Here is a 20512-nt window from a genome sequence, read left to right on the forward strand (position 1 = left end):
TTTTCTCTCCTAAATACCTTTGGACTTTTAACTGGAAATTTTTCTGTTTGTTTTCCAGGGTAATTATATGTCTTGGGTTTGGGTATGAGAAGTGCAAGTAATGACATGCACTGCACATCCTTAATATGTTGTTGGTCTTGCATCACCTTGCTTTGCAACTGCTTGGGCATAGTGGTTATTGCATCATACTTCCATTGCTGACATTTAAAACCTTTCTCCAGAAATGGAGCTGATACGCTTGTATGGGTTCCTTATGAATAATTGGGAGATGAATGAGACTTCTGAAGGATATGTATGGATTCCTGGGAAAGATGCATGCGTTCATTTACACAAAGAAGAAACTTCTGAATACCAGGGAAGATTACATAGTACCAAAATTAACTCAATGTCATGTTTAAGAGTATGTACAAATTGGTAGTTAAATTTATTTTTGCATTTCAAAGGTATCATCGATACAGTTCTACTGTTGAATATATACCAAAACCAACCCAGATTTAGTGGTTGAATTACAGCCATGATTTCCAAGTTACTTTGTGACCAAGTAGATTCCAAATAAATTACAAGCAGAGTCATGAATCTGATAGAAATTAATTAAAGTAGCATGTGATGTTGTTAAACTAACAGAAATAAAATCTGGGAAAAGAACACAACTACAACAGGGAAAACTTGGGAACCATTAGCCTGGAGAGCTAGGAGGGTCTAGAGCGATATGCTGTATACGTGGACAGTTTTCCTGACTCAGAGCCGCAGATGTCATACGTAACTTTCACCAAGGATACTTAAAAAAAGAAAGAAACAAAACAAGACGCAAGCAAATAACCCTGCCATATTACTGGTATTGTTTGGGGGGAGTTTGGCATAGGGCTCCTTAGTCTTACAGTGCGAGACATGTAGAAGTGGGTGGATGTTAACGAGTTCAGATAGTGTACTTGCTTACAGATAGATGTGGTTTTCATATGTTAGTCTAACTATCAGTGCTAATTATCAGTGCTTCCTCTTTTCCTAGAGCTAATTTTTCTATGGCTTTGTTGATTTTGAAATTTTTTAAATCAACTTTCAGTGATTCCAAAGTACTGCTCACTGTCTCATCAGTCTAGAGCTTAGCCGGTATTTTTATATCTCAGTATGAGCACTTCTGAGTGACCCTAAGTGTTAAGGCAATCCTGCTAGTGCACAGTTATTCAAGATGAAGCCTGATGTGTGTGGGTTTTAGGTTATTTCTTGTACTTATCGCTGGCCAGTGCCAAAACCCTAGGTAGTACTTCATGTGGACTGACATGTCCTTCTGTGGTTTCCCATCACTGATCTGCTAACTCATATTTCGTTAAAAATTCTTGCCTAGAACGTGCTCTTCAATTTGCAATTTAAACTTTTGTTGAAAAAATTCTTAGTTGTAACAGATGTAATTGTATTTCTTTTTCCCTTTGGTGATTAGTAAGTGGTTTAGTGTATCAAAACCAAATAGTAATGGTTTTGCTTGACTTAATTTAGGATAAACTTACATCTATGCAACATAATGTAGATATAGCTTTCAGAAGCCAGTAATTTTTCCCCTTTTTCCTCCCTAATTTTTAGGAAAAAAATTCTTCAGTTTTATTGCATTAGCAGTTCTCTTGTTTATCTCAACATAGAGATAGACTGAATGAAAAATGCATCGTGTTTCTTGCATGTGTTTTTACTCTTTAAAAGTACTACTACTCTGATTCTAATAGTTATTGAATCATCTAGTTCATTTGAGTCTGAAAATGCTTCAGATCGATGAAAAAGAGGATCAACATGAATACTCACACTGTGAGATTTATGTAAATGTAGAGCATGAATAGAAATGCTGACAAAACATCTCAGAAAATGCCAGTTACTCTGAAGTAGTTTCAGTTTTGCTTCGCAAAGAAGTCCCAATTTATTTGAGAAATTCTAGGTATGATAAAAGCACTTACTACCTACAGAAAAGATGTCTACCACCACCACCTTGAAATGTTGTTACCTTTTAAAATTTCCTTATATGTTGACGCATGTTACTTGCAAAGGATAAATGGCTTTAGGCTATAGTTCCGGGTACTGTTGCTACTTCTATCAATTGCATGCCTTATTTATTCTTTAGATTTTCAGGGAGAACAGGGGGTTTGTTGTTTCTTCTTTTATTTTTATTTCCTTCCAGACTTTTTTTTTTTGTCCTTTCTTTGCATCTCATCAGTTCTGCTATGTCCTTTTCAAGAGTGGCTGATGAGGGTGGAATGCAACTTTTCATAGAACAGAATCTCTTTCTAGAGCAATTATAATTGTTTTAGAACCATCAATCTAAATGACTTAAAATAAGTAAGCAAAACAATTTTTCCTTTTTATGCAATTAGTCTGCCATTTACTAGCTGTAAGCACAGTCTTTATAGTTTCCCAGAGTTGTTGTCCATTTAAATTAACTATAATTTCTATCATCCACAGATTTTTGTCTTCAAGCAGACAAAAAAATTTCCAACAATGAATACCATCAATAAACACCATAGTCTACTAAATTACCTAGGAGTTCCCAGAACAGCAGTTAACATTACAGCACTTTAACTAGGTTTTCATTCTGTGAAATGGTGACAATGTGATAGAGAAGGTGAGAAATGCAGAGGCTTTGCAAGCATTCACCCCTGATAAGCGCTAAGACCCTCGTACCCTCAATCCAGAGGACACTTGGTGATGGGTGTATTGCTGTTGCTGCTGACTTTTCTTCCAGGGAGGGTGTGCGGTTTCTGGTGAAGACACCGTGCCTTCTGCTGTGTTCAGTCCCACTGCTGCCTGGTTTCGGCTAAGAACACAGATGGGTTAGCTGGTAAGCCTTTAGGGAGTCTGAAAAAGCTTTCCTGGCAGTTATACCTTCTCTTTCCACTCTGGCACTTTTTTCTGGTTACTGTTCGTCAGCCTGTTGGATATACAGCTGTAATACACAGCCTGTTCTCCCAGCCTGCCTGGGACGGGATAGAGAGATGCATTTGGGGAGCTACTGCAGACGAGGAAGAAGTCTGCTCAGCGTGCAGGGGTAATACGTGTACAGCAGTGTGCACTATACAGCAGCTCTCTCACTGTCCTTTGGTTTTTTTCCTTTCCCCTGTCCTCCTTTTTCCCTGTCATGGAGTCATAATAGCTTTTAGAAAATTATTTTTACTTTTTTCTTCTTCTTTTTCCCACTGGCAATCCTTGTCACAGGGGTGCAATCATATGGGACACGTTGTTTGCGGCAGCCGTTTCTAGAGGCAGACAGTGCTGGTTGCTTTAGCTGCTGGTGTTGGGATATCTGGGAGCAGCAGGGAAACTAGTCGACCTATGAATGCCATTTTTTCTTCAAACAGCTGTAGAAATTCTTCTTCCTGTGCCTAAGGCAGGAACAAGAATCAGAGGCTGATGAACGAGCAGAGGCCACAAACAGGAGAGAAAAATGCTCTTCTAATAGCTGGAAGGTTTAGGCTGTAAGAGTTTAGATGATTTATAGTTCACAAACTATTTCTTAGTTTTCCTCCCCCCTACTTTTTTAAGAACATGTAAAAGGAGAGAAAATGAGAATATGTACATAAAATGGAAGGAAGATTATACTCTTCGCTGGGTGAGGAACTGGCTGGATGGCCGAGCCCAGAGAGTTGTGGTGAACGGCGTTAAATCCGGCTGGCGGCCGGTCACAAGCGGTGTTCCCCAGGGCTCGGTTCTGGGGCCAGTCTTATTCAATATCTTTATTGATGATCTGGATGAGGGAATTGAGTGCTCCCTCAGTAAGTTTGCAGATGACACCAAGTTGAGTGGGAGTGTTGATCTGCTGGAGGGTAGGAGGGCTCTGCAGAGGGATCTGGACAGGCTGGATCGATGGGCAGAGGTCAACTGTGTGAGGTTTAATAAGGCCAAGTGCAGGGTCCTGCACTTTGGCCACAACAACCCCATGCAATGCTACAGGCTTGGGGAGGAGTGGCTGGAGAGCAGCCCGGCGGAAAGGGACCTGGGGGTGCTGGTTGACAGCCGGCTGAACATGAGCCGGCAGTGTGCCCAGGTGGCCAAGAAGGCCAACAGCATCCTGGCCTGTATCAGCAACGGTGTGGCCAGCAGGAGCAGGGCAGGGATCGTGCCCCTGTACTCGGTACTGGTGAGGCTGCAGCTTGAATACTGTGTTCAGTTTTGGGCCCCTCACTACAAGAAGGATGTTGAGGTGTTGGAGCGTGTCCAGAGAAGGGCAACGAAGCTGGTGAGGGGTCTGGAGCACAAGTCTTATGAGGAGCAGCTGAGGGAACTGGGGTTGTTTAGTCTGGAGAAGAGGAGGCTGAGAGGAGACCTTATCGCTCTCTACAACTACCTGAAAGGGGGTTGTGGCGACGAGGGTGTTGGTCTCTTCTCCCAAGTAACTAGTGATAGGACAAGAGGAAATGGCCTCAAGTTGCGGCAGGGGAGGTTTAGATTGGATATTAGGAAAAATTTCTTCACTGAGAGGGTGGTCAGGCATTGGAACAGGCTGCCCAGGGAGGTGGTGGAGTCGCCATCCCTGGAAGTGTTCAAAAAACATGTGGATGTGGCGCTTCAGGACATGGTTTAGGGGACATGGTGGTGCTGGATTAATGGTTGGACTTGATGATCTTGAAGGTCCTTTCCAACCTAGTGATTCTGTGATTATGGTTTACTACAGCGGAGGAAGGAAAAAATGTTTCGAATCAATAATAAATTGTTGATGGTTGTTTGCAGCTTAATAAAGTGCAGAAACATGGGACAATTTTTTTCAAGACTTTTTATTCTGCTTTTGGATGGCAGCATATGGGTTTTTTTCTCAATTTGGTATGCATAATCTTAATGTTAATAAGATGCTGGGCTTGCTTTTCACCTCTTTTCAGTGTTCACTGTTAAACATTTGTGTTCCCTGTTTTCAGAAATAGGACATAATATCTGATTTTAATGACTACGTAATCTGCTGAAGAAAACTGAAGTCCACAGTTCTTACATGTTAAATCAGTTTCACAGTAGATTTTTAAGGATTTAGCAATAGACAATGGTATAGAGCTTCTTTTTGTAATTCTAATAGCCAATTAAACTTTAATTTATAGTAATTTCTGAATTTTTGTACCCTAAAAGTTCTGCTGTTTAAGAACTATTTCATTCCTTTTAGTTTTTTTACTGAAATCTGTTTCATTGTGTACATAATGTAGAAAAGCTCTTAAAGGAAATGTGGAATAGAAACAAAGCATTTGGGGAAGTGAAACTGATTACTTCCTTTATTTGGCTGCTAGATGATGATCCTACTCGGTTGTTATCCAAGGACAAGATACTAAAAGAAAAATTTCAAGCTGGAAGTAGATCTTAATGAGTACAGAAGGAACTGATGAGTTAAATCAGTGCTATAAAAATAAAACATGAAACAGAATAAAAACTTATCCTGTCTTCTGGTTATTTTTGTCATTTAATCTAGTATTTTCCAGGTTTTGGAGTGTGAGTAGGAGGGCTAGAGGAGGAGGTGGTGCTAATTTTGCCCTCTGGAAATGGAATAAAAAGTAGTTCCCATGCTTGTTACCACAAATCGGTGTGATGTTATGATCTGTCGCACTCTACTTTGTTAAAATGCCCCAACACACCTTTCCCTCAGGCTAGTCCTTTCCATTCCCTAAATATACAACTAGCTAAGAATGCTTTCATTTTTTTATCTGCAAAATTATTTAATGACTTAATGAACTTATATGCAGACTGTAAACATTGTGTGTTGTTTTTTTTCTTTTGGAAGACCTTTTCTGGAGAAAAAAACATGTTAATGTTCCCCTTTTTCCTACCAGTTGTTAATGTAAAATAAAAATATCTTCTAAATTATAGATAGAGATATGCATGTTTGAAGTGAATGCATCTAATCAATATCATCTTTTTAAAAAAACTTGCGGCTTGGTTTTGACTGAAAGTTCTGCTGTGGAAATGTGTCCTGCAGAATTGGCATTTTGCCTCTAACTTTTAAGGCTGAAAAAATAACCTTTAATTTAAGTAGTAGACTCAAGTCTATGGGTAGCAGTAATGTTCTTGGTGCATCTAAGTAACACAGCAAAACACGAAGTATGTTGAGTTCTGCTTAAACTTTCTGGAGTTTTGTGAAATTGAGTTTCACAGTTTGCTTCTGGGTATCCATGAGAATGAACTTCAACAGCAGACATTTGTGGGAGGAGGGAGTCCAAAACTAAAGGTCAGGAGAAACCAAGACTTGACAAAAAGCAGTAACCAAGTTGTGGGGAAGGGAGGCAGGGAGACATAGGGAGAGGGTAATGAATTTCAAATTCATAGAACATCTATTAACAACTTCTTGGTGTGAAGGACAGCAGCAAAGATCTAACATGGTACCCAGTATAAAAAAAAAATAAAGCCTTGTCTCAAAAGAGAGATTTAAGAAGTGATTTTTTAAATTACTTTTATTGTAAATATTTTTTCCTCAAAACAGCATCACCCTTGAACTTCACATGTTAGTTGCAGAAAAAGCTCTTATTTGAGACAAGCATCTAGTAAATTTACCTAGTGAATTCCTAAGTCTTGTAAGAAGACAAGGTGGTGTAGTATATTTGCATATATATATATTTTTTTTTTTAATATACAGCACTGAACAAATTATCTGGGGGGAGCCGCAGACTTGAAAAGTGACATTGTTACTGCAAAGAACTAGGTGGTGTCTGGGATCATACGCACAGGGCTTATTTTGATTTTTCTGATCCGTTTGGCCGGGCTGAAGGAAACAGTTTGTTTCTCATTTGGATCTGTGACCAAGAAGAGCAGCTTCCTGATTTTGGTTAAGAGTGGATTGTTTTTTTCCTGGCATTTCTCTTAAAGGTGCTGTGCTCTTCCAGTACTGGGGTTTTAACTTGCTTCTATCATGGTATCTCTTTGATCTCATGTATTGTAGTAAATCGTGCTGTGTAGTCAGGGACCAAAAGTTGATGCCTGAAGTACAGGGTATGAATATGCTTTGGGACAGGGGAATTTTTACATGTGGAAATGCAACAGTTTTCATCTAACGTAGGAAAATGGGTCCAGTTAAGCTATGGTGATTTTTGCCTGATTTACTTCGGAATAGAAACTGTGAAAGAAAGTAATCTGCTAGTATCTGTCGTTAGAATTAGTTAGAAATATATTGCATGAAGCCTCCTCTGGCGAGGTCTTGCTTCTGAGTTTATTGGCAGCATTTGTAATCTGTTTTTGAAATGGAGAATTGAATAGTTGTCTCCCAAGTGTCATGTGTTTATCCAGGGCATTGGGATACAGCTGCCTTTGGAAAGTGATTTGTGCCAAGACTTCCTACAGATTCACATCAATGTGCTGTGCTTTGCTCTTTCCTAGTCTTTCATTCTCTGGGATGCTCAAAAATCTGTTCTGAATTTCATTAAAAGACATACTGATTAGATTTCCCTGAGCTATCCCTTACTTTGTCAAAGTTAACTGGAATTGATCAGCATATTTAAAATAAATTGGAAAAACTTCATGCTGAGCATGACCAAAGCAGGTTCAGGGCTAGTACCAGAAATGGTACCTTTTTTTTTTAAAAAAAATATGGAGCTTTACTTGTAGTTATCATCAGGGTTAATCCCTATAGGTATGGGGCAGAGAAATTAACTGTTTTTTAACATGTAAGTGTGTATGTATGTCACATGTCTGAGTTTCATACGTAGAAGTCTATCAACCTGTTCGGTATTTGCAGCCTTAGATGGAAACTTAATGAAAGAATTGATTTTTTTAAATTTTTTTTTTTTAAATTGAACAGTTTCATTCTGTAATTCTTGTATAACAGCTTCCATGTAAAAGAAATGTGGTAAGACAAAAGCATAATCACAATACTTGCTTTTGAGCCATTTGTGATTATGTGTAAGTGTATACATGTACATGTTTTTCATGAGTTTGAATCTTAGGTCATAAGTTGAAGTATATTTTTGGTCTGCCTCATTTCTCCTTGACATCTGTTCACTTCTCATTAATTTTCTTTCTATGTAAGTTTTAGCTTTTGACACCATTGAAATATATATATCCAAGAGAAAAATCTAGAATTACTTGAATACATTAAAATTCATCTGCAGTGTGGGCTTGATTGAACACTAAGTTCCTCTTTTATCTCAGTTTTGGCTTAAAAATAAGTTAAAATATACCCCATGAGTATACCAGAATAATTTTTGCTTTCAGGAAAGTGAAAACACTTTGTGTCTCTTCTCTAATTGTTCGTATATATTTAGCTGCTTCTTTCTGTTTTTGATTACTTCAATTCTTTTCTGAGAGCTTCAAGTATACATTTTTCAGTTCTTTTCCCATTGTGGATGTTGAGGGTGAAGAGTCCAATGCTGGTGCCAATTTACAGTATCTGTGTTGAAATTTCCCCCAAAGATGAAAATAAATCATAGCTCAGAAGTAAAGTACTAGGTGTTCTGTAACTTCAGTATTGATTTTCAGGGTGTTCTTCCTAAATGATACTTGCAAAGCCCTTTCAAGCTGATTTCATGAGGAAAATATGTCAGCTTGACCCTGCTTATACCCTTCCTTAACTTTTGAAACCATTGCTTCTGAGCTGAATTTGAGTGGGAGGCAGGCATATTTATTCAGTCCTACTAAACACTGTTGAAGGAGACACAACTGATAGACTTGCCACAGCCTCAGAATTGAAAGCTGTGTTACCGTAGTTTAGCTTTGGACCTTTCTGCTCTCCAAGAAGTGCTTCCTCCAAAGCTGAGAACATGCTTTTCTCTGCAAGCTAAACAATTGGGCTAAACAGGACTAAAGCCGTAAGGGCCATCGTGTGCGATTCATCCTTTGTATCTGAACAGTAAAAGAAAGCATTGATGCTTTCTGTTTTTAGGAAGAAATAATGATTAAACTTAATCTCTTACCCTTTTTTTTTTGTTTTCTATATAGATGTCCACACTGAAGCAGTACAAGCAGCACTCGCAAAATACAAAGAGAGAAAAATGCCTATGCCTTCAAAAAGACGGTCTGTTCTTGTGCACTCTTCAGTAGAAACGTACACACCTCCAGGTATCTATTGGGTATATGTAGATCTTGCCAGGTGAAAGTGATAGCAAAATATAAAGAGCAAATGCTTTGTTCTGTAAGTATGTTGCAATAAACTGCTTCTATATTCATGCCTGTATTTCCTGATAATCAGGTGTTGGTTGGATTTATTCTTTGATGTCTTTCCTCAAGATTTTTAGTGTCTCATCTAGAGATACTGTAGCTGGTAAAGGTATACTTGAAAGCAATAATAGAGTCAGCAGTTGCCCTTTATGCATTAACTATGTTATCTTACGTAATTATTTGCTTGGAAGAAGATAATGTTGGCAGGCATGTCAGATCTATAAATACCTTATTTCGCATTGCATAAGATTCTTTTTTTAAGAGTTGAAGAAAATGCAAGAGTATTAAGTTGCTGCATTAGCTTTCAGAACACTCAGGTGGTTTCAACTGTGAGCAATTTAAAACATTCAGAAAATCATCTGCTATAATTATTCAGATTGTTTAGGTCAGAAAGTTTTCGTTATTTTTTTCTTTTAGGGGGAGAAAGTAATCTTCCTGTTGTCTCATGATGTATTCTCTAGAGATTAAGAAAAAACCTTTGTCCAGATAACTTGTGCTAGCAAGCCAAGAGTTTTGGGGCCAGCATCTTGTATACAAAGAAGAGGAATTTCCCTAAGCTCTTAAAATACACATCTTTGAATGATGTGCTCTTGTGGTTTTTAATGTGGCCTGGGAATAGAAACACACTGACCTCTAGTGCCCTTCTCCATCAATTCTATTTCTTATCCCCCTCCTGTAAAAGAGCAGGTCTGGTGTGCTGCTCTCTTGCTTCCTGGGCTATATTTCTTCTTTCTGTTCTTCCCATGTAAAGAAAATTCCACTTCTCTTTGGTAGTCACACGCTCTTGTATGTTGTTTTTGTGGATTCTCATTAGTTAAAAAATAATAAGCTCCTTCTGTAGTCTTATATATGGTCTGTTTTCACCCTTATGGTTTTGCCTGTAAGATATGTTAAGGTATCACACATTTTGATTAGCTTAGTCTTGTAGTATTTCTATCCTCAGAAGCCCATGAGGGCAGCTGTTGCAGCAGGGTGGTTATTGTGCTTTTGAGTTTCCTTGCATACATGTTGGTTTTGTATGTGAAAATTGTTGTGAATTGCATAAAGCGAAATCCTGGATAAAATTCATGTAGAGCGGCCATCCGTATACTGAGGCTTTGCAAGAGGCCCTGAGATTTCTTTTTATAGCTCTTCAAAGCAATATTCCTTCTCACTCTCCAAAATAAATTCTGATAGAACAGGCAGTGGTGCATTTCCTGTAGCATCACTCTGTCCTTTTCTCTTATTCCTCCTGTGTGACAGGTCACTATGTGCTTGGCATGAGGTATGTCACAAAAAGAAAAGAACATGCCGCTGTTCTGCCTAAGATTTGTGGTACAAAAACCGGGTGGCATCCAGAAGCTCCGCTGAGAGCGGAGCGCAGCTAGGCTTTCCTGTCTCCCTTAGCATTTAAAACTAGAAGGAATCTCCTTGCAATGTTGTGGAGGAGAACCAAAATATCATTCTCTTTTGAATACTTCTGGGACGGATTTGAAGCAGTGTCCCTGCAGTTACTGCTGTGCCCACTCTACCTGAGGTCAGGGCTCTGGGTGCCGCTTGGAAGAAGCGAAGTCTTTGAGGGGTTGAGAGACTGTATGAAAAAAAATTGAGCTGCTGTGGGTAAAATGTTAGGTTATGTGATAAAAGCTGGTCTGCACACCTTTGCAGGAGCACAGGGAGCGGCAGGTGGGGGAGCCCAAATAATACCCAGGGACAGCTACTTGGCAAACTGGGTGTCCGAGCCCAGCTGCTGGAGGGATCCACACTGTACGTGCGTGTGCATGTATGACCTCCGTCCTGCCCGGCCAGAGAGCTGGGATCTGCCTGTGTCTGTGTGAGTGGTTTTGTGTGTTTGTGCTGCTGGAGAGTGTCATCTTCTAACATGCCTGCCCAAGTGGATACAGAAGCCCCCTAACTAATATATTATGAAAGAAGAGTTAAGTGTCTCTGGGATCTGTCATGCTGTTTCTAAGAGAAGGTGACTTGTTATGAGATACCTTTGTCTCTGTAAGAGAACGGGCCACTGGGTGAATTCTGTATCACAGGAGATCAGGCCGTTCAGAAATATTCTGAGGGCTTGCTTCAGCTATATCAATTCACAAAAATAATTGTCTTTTTATGGGCCTGCCTTTACTGCTGACCTAACTTTGCAAGTAAGGGTCTGAAATTGCAAAGAACCCGAGTAGCACTGGAGCATCTAGTTTTGTTTGTCTGTAGCCACTAAGCCACTGCCTTAAAAACTTTGTATTGGCAGAAGTTAATGCAATTAAAACTAGGCTTTCTTAATAACTGAAATTTTGTTACAAACAGTTACAGTCAGTCACCAGGAAGGAAGCATCAGATTCTAGTCACAGTGTTAAGTTCCAAACCAACTCCTGAGCAGCAGTAGTGGAACTGCTTTCATCAGTCATCCTTCCAAAAATTTTAATATACTTTTGTTTTCGTCCCATTGAGTCTCTCATCCTTCCCATATGGATTTCACGTGATCAGAACTTGGGCTGTACTCTTGATGCAAGTTTGGTCCAAAGGGTGGTGGTTTCTGTGGCTATCTTGGGTCAGCTCCCAGCCAGGAAGAGCTGCAAGCCAAGTACATAGCATTCTGCTCACCGCACACCGAGAACCACTAATTAACTCTTGGGACTGCCACGGAGCTAGTTATTGGTGTTACCTTGCTACTTTTCTGTTGTGATTATGTTTTAACATTAGAATGTTTTTACTACCGATCCTTTATTTTTCACTTTCCTTCATATTTTACATTTAATGTTTTTTTCCCCCATCTGCTTATGTAAGACATCTGAAAGCTTAGAAATTTTAGAGAGACTTCATTAAATTTGTATCTGGGTAAGGAGATACTGTCAGAGTACGTATTCTTTGGGAAACCTGTTTTTTTCTGTAGTTTTATTTCTTACTCTGAAGTGATACTAGATCGCAAATGTGGTAGGGTTTGTTGGTTTTTTTTGAAACCTGACTGTTTGTAATCCTATCTTGTTCCATATACCTGGAATTGTTTGGTTTTGCTCTGTAGCTAAAAGAAAGGGAAGTTGCAAGCACTAAGGGACAGGCTTAGCTCCTCTCGAGGAGCAGATGGAGTCAAGCAGCCGAAAACTACAATCGTGACAGTAGACCAGAAATACCATACAAGGCATGGACCCAGGACTGGTGATCCAACGCAGCCGTATCTTCTAAAAGATCAATTGTTTGTGTATTTTCATTCAAAATTGTCACCTTTAACTAGGGTTTGTCAAGTAATGAGAGATATGCAATTTTAACTTTGAAAATGCCATTGAGTTAAATGGGCTTCTTATGAAATGATTTCTGATTTTTATGGTTTTAGACTGTTCAGGAGCAATTATTCTGAAGCTATTGGAAATGCACATATTCTTGAAAAGCAGAAAATGAATCATCTGGTAACTGAAAGTTATTGCCAAAGATGAGGAAAAGATCTTTAATGTGGTTTCAATAAGATTTATATGGATTGTATATACGTGTTTGGAGGATTTAAAAGAAAAAAAAGTCATCCAAAATAAGATTGCAGAATTTCTGACGTAACCCAGCCCACTATCACCCAGGATTTCCATGTCTGGGAGGGACTCTAGAGTATAGTTATGGATACCCTATCTTTTGCAGAAGCTGTTTTTCAGCTGCTGATTTCTTAATTGGTCTGGCCATTATGTGAGACTTAAAACCACTCTTCACAAACTGACTTGATGTAAACTTTATCAGTATATGGGCAATGCATTGTTTTAGGAGCTTTCCTTTAATTGTCCTGGGGAGAGCTGGGGCGGGCGTATAAAGGATCAAGTTCTTAAAATGCATCAGTTTCTTTAGAAAGGCAAGATTTTTTTTCTGTAACAAAAGTTTCTGGTTTTCACTTAAAATCAACAGTGATGTATTTTCTTGATATTTAGAAAGACCTTTTTATTTGTTACTGAGTGGATAATAGATGTGGGAAGATTGAGTGCCAAAGGGAAACTTTTGGAAAGTTGTAAATAACTGAATGGTAATTAAAATAGGAGTCCTTTATTAGACTTCTAACAGCAACAAAAATACATGTAGAATGAAAAGATGCTTTACTAAGCATTTCTATGTAGTGCTCGATAATATCCATTTATGTGGTTAAAATACATGCTTTTAAATTCCTTTTAATTATTCTTAGATTAATGAAATTACTCTTTCATTGAACTTTATAGCACTGTGCTTTTTTTTGTAGTTAGTTCTCAAAAAGTTTGTCAAAAGAATCAAAAAGTGAAGAATTTCACCCTCCAAATTAAAGAGAAAATACCCAACAAAAATGTAGTGGAATTTATTCAGGTGGGATAAAATACGATTTACCTGTTCAGAACAGAAATATTCTTTCAGTGGAATAGGCATGGTATGCTCAGTGAGAATGGTTAGTGTATGTACTAGGTACCTTAGGTAGAAGCCTTTTTTGAGTCTTATGTTGGTCCAAATACAGGAGGTAACTGAAACTTTGCTTCAAGTGTGTCCTAGCTATAATGTGTAGAAGTTATTGCATTAACCTAAAAAATGGCAATTTGTGCATGTGAATATACCATTTGCTTAATACATGCATCTCATGTGTAGCACATGAGAAAGCTGCAAGAAGAACATGGAAAAACTTCATGTTCCCGTCTGTTGGGTCATTCCCACATTACATGCCTGTCATCGTTATTTTAATCACAGACACATCGTCAGCATCAGAAGATGAGGGCTCGTTACGTCGGCAAGGGCGGATCACCTCCACTCCGTTCCAGAGCCATTCCAACGTAGAGCCCTGGCTTAACCGGGTTATTCAGGGCTCCTCCACCTCATCCTCTGCATCCTCCACCTCATCTCATCCAGGAGGGAAACCTGCTGCTGCTTCCAATACTGCTACTGCCACCGCTGCTGCCACTGTGCTTGCAGATCTCATGGCACACACCCAGCTAGGTCAGTAAAGAACTGCCTGTGTGGTTGGAATAAAATCAAATTAAAAATCCCAAAGCAGGGCTAAACACAAAAGTCTTCACCAGAAGATGTCTGTGAATAGCCTTAAAGTGTACAGTCCACAGACCAGGTATGTATGATATATATGTATTTCATTTAAACCAAACCAGTTGTTCATGAGATCTGAACATGCATTCTTCTTGGTAAAATGCTTGATTTATCAAGAAAATAAGGTTCAATTTTACTGGATTCAAAAGGACAATTTCAAAGGGATCATATTTTTGGTGCATGCTTTCTGATCTACATGTATTTACCTTAGACAGTGTTGGGTTATGGATTTCAAATGTGACTCAGTGGGTAAACACCCAGAAGACTAGAAAAACATACAGGATCTTTTGGAAAGTTACTAAATCAGAGGTACTGACAAAGCAAGATTTCAAGCTGAAATGGTTTTTTGCTTTTGGGGGTTTTTTTTCCCTTAATTAAATTTTAAGTAAGTCCTTAAATTTTAAGAATAGTCCTTTACTGTGAAACTAGAATGAAAATACAGAAGCACTGGTAAGGCAAAATGTAAATGTGGGTTTCGTCTCAATCTCTCTGACACTGAAGGTCCAGAACTTCAGATTACCTTTTTTGTCCTAAAACGCAGAGCGCTAATCTTCTGCTTTTGGAAGATTTGGTAGGGAGGGAGAAAGGCAGTTTATTCCATCATGGAAATAATTTTTATAGTGTTTTTCTACGCTGTAGTGAAGATTGGTAGTGGATTTATGTGCATTTAACAGGTTGGCAGTGGGGTTAAACAATGGGAAAGAACCTAGAGGAGAAAAAGTAACTTTGTATTTCAAATAATTTTTTTCCCCAGAGTAATTTAGAAAAATGAAATGAAGTTTGTGTTTTATGTATGGGCTACTGCATGAAGTGCTTGTGCTTCTAGTAATATGTAATAGGCATCACATACATCGTTCCTAGATATTTCAGGTTTTGGCCGTTTTAGTGCTCTACTTACTTGACCTCTTGTGTATCTGTGACTGTATCCCTACATACACTATACAGGCAGTTTCTTCTGTTTTGTAACAGAGAGCAGGTTAGATCAGATAAGGAAAACATACTGAAATGCTTTGGCCTTTAAAGAAATCTAAACTTTCATTTTACCATTTCCAAGCTTTTTAATTAGTGGATGTAAGAAAGATGGAATATGTCTACGGCTTGCTTTGAGGGCATTCTGGATTTCACATTATGGATTTATAGGAATCATGTTTAGCTCCTCAAAATTAACAAATAAACGTGGAAGGTTAGCCGTAATTGTGACTACTGAAATTCATAATATATCTGTAAAAACTTGCAAGATATGCAAAATGTAATACAGCATCCTGTTATGTCTAATATCTCAGGCCGTATAAATACATACCGAATTTCACAGCCTATCCATCAGGACTATTTAATCATCAAAAGTGTATGAGAAATCAAGGCCTTATCAACAGTTGAAAGTCCAGCATTTGAGCAGCTAAATGTTGGACTGCATGCAGTGGAGTGGTTTGAGATATCATTAATGGGAAGTAAATATGCTTTATAGTATCTATCAGGAAGGAAGCTCAGGGATTGTTAAGAACTGATCTACTAAAAATATTTAGAAAGGTAAATTTCCAGTGCCTTTGACAAAAAAAATGTCCTTTGGCATAAGAAGAATTTTCCTCATTTCTGAAATGCTTGCCATATTCCATTGATTTCCATTTCTAGCTTGGTAACATTCATACTTGTCCACTAACAACTCCATTGTGACATTTTTCATGTTTGTCTACAGTTTTCCTTGCTCACAAGAGTATGAAAACTTACTCAGTTCTTACATTGCAAACTTTTTTGTTTATCAATAAATACCAGTACACTTTCAAAAAGGACCCCTTTGCTTTTTCATCAAGCATAAGAGTTTTTCTCAGTTAATGTGCTGACATCAGCAATATAAGAGGCATCTTACATATTTTAAACGCTATGCCTTACTGAAATATTCTGCATTTTGACTGCATACTGAGTAACTATTCTCGATTTTGATATGTTGGAGAATTTAAATTTAGCAGATTGTTCCCTTGCAGCTCATCTTCTCCAGCTTGCGTTTTTAATGATGAGATCATACGAAATTCCCAAGCAATAGACTGCAGTGTTGGAAGTGCAAGGTCACAGTGTTTAATAAAGTCAGATAGGAATATGTATTATTTTTAAGCTGTTTATCTTTCACCTGTAAAAGCAAGGACAACATCTACATATTGTTTTGGGGCCTTTACTTTCTTTTAGTGTAATATTTTCTTTAAAAAGTGTAAGGCTAGCAGTGTGTCTAGGGTTTTTTCCAAGGTCACCATCGCAACTGTGGAGTATTTCCCAAATTATCTCTTTCAGAGTAACTGGGAGAATAGATTATAATGGTATTTGACCTGCTGTTTATTTATTGAAAGACTTAAAAGTACAATTCCCTTTCTTAAGGGGAAGCAGGGTTATAAGGGCAGGTGTTTTGAAGTCCTGTGGCTCTGTAAGCAGTTTTACAGGAGCTGTGAGAGTGAAATGTGTTAGAAACAGTTTCGAAGAGTTTATTGAAGAAGAAATGCAAGAATAAAGTAGTGGCTTGTGGATCCTATTTTGTGTTCTGGCTGGGTTGGTGTGCTCCTTTTTGTTTTATTTTTCAATACAATTTAATAAATTTCTTTTAAATGTCCATTTTGGTTGAGTGGTTTCCTAGAGGCAAAACAGCCTCTAGGACTAACCCAACTTCCTTTAGTAATCTTGGTAGAAAAGTAGGGACTTTTTCTAAAGTGTTTGGAGCTTCACTCTGAGATTCCTCCTTAGAGACTACTTTCTCTCCGATGCCTAGCTTTTAATTTTCTGTGTCATGTCCCATACGTTCTTTCTTGGGCCACTGCTCTCTTTTGCATTTATCTCTGTCTTCTAATCAATAATGGAAAGATACTTCAGTCTAAATCAAATTAACTTTTTTCCTGGTCGCAAGTCTGCTCAGACTCTTTTTTTGACTACTTACCACTTCTCTTTCTCTGCTTTGCCACAGTATCTCTAGATGGTGCAGACTAATTTCATGGATTCTCATGGGCATATATTAACAAAATGCCTAAATAATTAATGAAGTGAATGCGATTTTTATCTGAGCATAAATACTGAAAATTGAACTTATTCCTTCTACATGCGTAGAAAGAATTTTGAAGATTCTCATGGCAAAATTGGGAGGGAGTGTCAGTTCTTTGCTGTATGCAAGATGAATGGACAGCAGAGAAGTTGTTCATAAAGACCCCTGCCATTTCCCTTCTATGGTGAGGGACATTGATTTGCATAAAATTTGGCTCTGAGATGCTTGTAAGATATGTGAATGCTCTACATTAGCATCTCCATATATAGCTAATTTTTGTGCTTGTTTTCAATTGGAATGATTGTTAATGTGTTTTTGTTTGTTTGTTTCTTTTCTGAGCATTCTCTTTTGTGATTTCTTTGAGCTGTTCCCAAGTAGATAGCTCTTCTGTAAATGTTCCCAAATAGCTTCTTCCTTATGTTATTTTCTGAGCATCTAATTGCAGAGCTTTTGTATTTCAAATATCTGCCTTATGCATGTGGACGGAAGATGGCTTTTTCCCAACAGGAATATGCATGGTAAAACCTGCATCTGTTCAGCATTTCAACTTCTGTACTTGGTGCACGGCTTCTGACCCATATGTACACCAAGTCTCACAGTGTGTGTCAGTCTCTCTTGTCCTCTCTTTGATTGTTATATTTGTACCTATGTGTACATCACTTGTAGTGTACATTTTGAGTCACCTTAATGTTCGGTGGTGACAACTACATCTATAGGAATGCCATTTCGGGGCCTTCCATTGATGAATCCACACTGCAGACACATCTCTAATTGTAGTTCTTGCTGATGTATTCAAGGAGTGGAAGCTTTAAACATTGATAATCACTTCAGGGTTTGTCAGTTGAGAAGTATGGACTTGTGGGCTGATGCTGCAGTATGGGAACCAGGTGCATTTGAGACTGTCCTTTTCTGTGATTAATTTGTTTGCTGCATGAAGTCTGTGTTTTGTGACTTTGGTAAAGCTAAGGAAAAAAAAACCAACCAACCAAAAAGCAGTTCAAAAACTATATACAACACAACAAGAGCGTTCCATTTGACTCTGAATACAGGGACTTTCTATACGCCCTGTAAAGTGGTTATACAGATCAGCTTTGACACAGTTGGCACCTTTTCTTGTTCCTGGTTCTAACTCTGGCATTTGTCAGAGAGAGGAAGTGAAACATTGTCCTTCATGTACCTTACCCACGTGAAAGGAATTTGTGGTCCTTGCTTAGTACCCAGCAAGGCAGGTCTCTGCAGTACAGAAACTGGCATTATGGTGATGACTGTTGGGAAGTATGAGAATGGGTTTAATTTCTTCTTCTGGTGATCCCTCTAAAGCTGCTTAGAGCTGTACTGCTGGCTTTTATGTCAGCTCTGGAAATCTGTGAACAGAGAACACTTGCTATCTTATTGCTAATCGCTTCCTCAGAATAGGCGGGGCAATATCTGTATTGCACAGAACTGCCTAGATCAGCCTAAGATTTGAGTTCTTTCTGCAGGTTTTGTGGCATGCTGAGGTTCTTCAGGGGGTATCACTGCAGAGCTGTGTGACCCCAAGCAGTTCCTCCAGCACAGTGCAGCAGCGTGTTCTTAAGCTCTTTCTTGTTGCACTCCTATTTTTACTCGTTAGGATTCTGAATATTTCAGGCCTCAAATTCTTGTTTTTTCTTGTTTGAACACTTCTCCCGGATACTGCCATTTCCTAACCTGAGATTCCATTCAAAACCGGTTCTGTAATCTAGGTCACAATTTTGGAATTACAGTATTCCCTGAGCATTGTTCTGCAGCACAGAAACGTAGTGCAATTCCAAAGAAAGCAGGCTTTTGCCTCGAGGTTGTTACAAGGTGGTTCTCAAGCCCCTGTGAGTATGTGAGGATTTGAGAAATACCCTGTTTTCTCTATGTAAATACATATTATAAAAAATTTAAGTATTTATTACTTGTAGCACAAACCATTAAAATGAAACAGCGTGTCATGCCCAGCCGCTGTGCTAAATCGTATCTGTTGAGCAGTGTGTGTGTCTGTAACGTTGACATCTACACCACAGGTGTTTTTTTGAGTGTTAAAGGTATTCTAGCTTTTTTCATTGATAGATGCCCCAGTGAAGAGTATGCTGTGTCTGTACCACAACTTAAACAGGAAGCTTTTATCTACAGTATTGTCACGAGACTGTTAAAAACAGGTGGTAAGAAAAGCTGCTAAAGTAAAACCATGACTGGTCTTACAAACTGGAGGTGACAGTTTTTTAAATTAGCAGTTACTTTCCTGTGAGGGAGCCTCTAATCTCTCCATGTCCAGCCTCAAGATGTGTTCAGACCTAAGTGTGCTATCTTTGCCACCTTAAATCTTAATCTGTGTTTCTCAGCAAAAGTCTTCCTTTTATAGCCTGCAGAATGTAGATAAGTGCTTCATGTTACCCTGGGGCAAAAGTTCCCTTCTTTTAAACCTTATGCTTTTGTCCCTTTCTTTTCCTATGGGACTTGGACTAGTCAGTCCAGTTTTGTGGTGACACTTCGGGTGCCTGTGACAACTGAGACATGTGAGATGGGCTTTCTTTGTAGATTTGTGTTGTTTATGCATTATGAATGTATCTCCTTACTTTCACCTTGAAGTGATGGCGTGACCTACCACTCTCTCTATTTGTCAGAATTTGTTTGGATCCCTTTGAAAGTTGGAATAGCTCCTATCCACCCTGGAGAGACATGGCGGTTCGTTTCAGGATTCCCCTTGTACCTAGAAGATTTTGGTTACAGTTTGATTAGAGAAATCAGAGTTTTGTTAAAGACACATGGGAAAAGAGCAAGAACACTGTAAGAAGCAACATCAGATATATTGATTCTTAAGATGACTGATGAGCTCCCATGTTTATCTTCCATTTCTACAGATAACCACTCTGCACCTCCAGACGTAACCACTGGGCTGGTGGAACATTTACATCATGAGCGTCCACAGGTAGCATCAGTACGAGGAGTTCCCAGAGGCTACAACAGCAACATTTTGGAAACTGCAGATGGTGATTGTATTATAAACCTATTGCCTTTCAATCTCTGTCCCTTTTTCTGAATAAGCGAATGTATAACAGAGCTTGACACCCATTGTGTGCTATGTGCCTGCCCCTTCCAAAGCTTTGCAGTAGTATGGTGTATCTGTTGGTCTACCACAGGAGAGGAAACTGTACTGTATTTCCTGTGTTCTGCTGGTGGGAGCCATGTCCCCATTTTTGTGTATTTCTGGTAAAAGGGAATGTAAGCCCTTTAGTCTCACATTATTTGTTTAGAGGCAATATAAAATTACATACACATTTATATTGCATTTAAAAAATATATCACATATACAAATGAAAATCAGCATTCAACATGATTTTGTGTCATGTTTATTTTTTGCTAGCCCTGTAAAATATTGGAAAATTC

At 38.6% G+C, this 20512-nt stretch overlaps 1 protein-coding gene across 3 annotated transcripts in view; it reads left to right on the forward strand.

Annotated features, from left to right (window-relative positions):
- Nucleotides 1-20512, forward strand: part of DIP2A (disco interacting protein 2 homolog A) — a gene marked incomplete at both ends in the record, with an annotated part of 134341 nt that overhangs the window by 60857 nt on the left and 52972 nt on the right. For 2 of the 3 annotated variants that reach the window (XM_082001749.1, XM_082001750.1), the window contains 3 exons: nt 8872-8991; nt 13753-13998; nt 19987-20115. In XM_082001749.1, the coding sequence (XP_081857875.1) occupies nt 8872-8991; nt 13753-13998; nt 19987-20115 (495 nt within the window). The remainder of the gene's footprint in view (nt 1-8871; nt 8992-13752; nt 13999-19986; nt 20116-20512) is intronic. The other variant, XM_082001751.1, reaches the window with a different exon arrangement.

The sequence above is a fragment of the Phaethon aethereus genome (genome assembly GCF_964289735.1).
Source record: "Phaethon aethereus genome assembly, chromosome: 6".
In the NCBI taxonomy this organism is placed as follows: Eukaryota; Metazoa; Chordata; class Aves; order Phaethontiformes; family Phaethontidae; genus Phaethon; species Phaethon aethereus.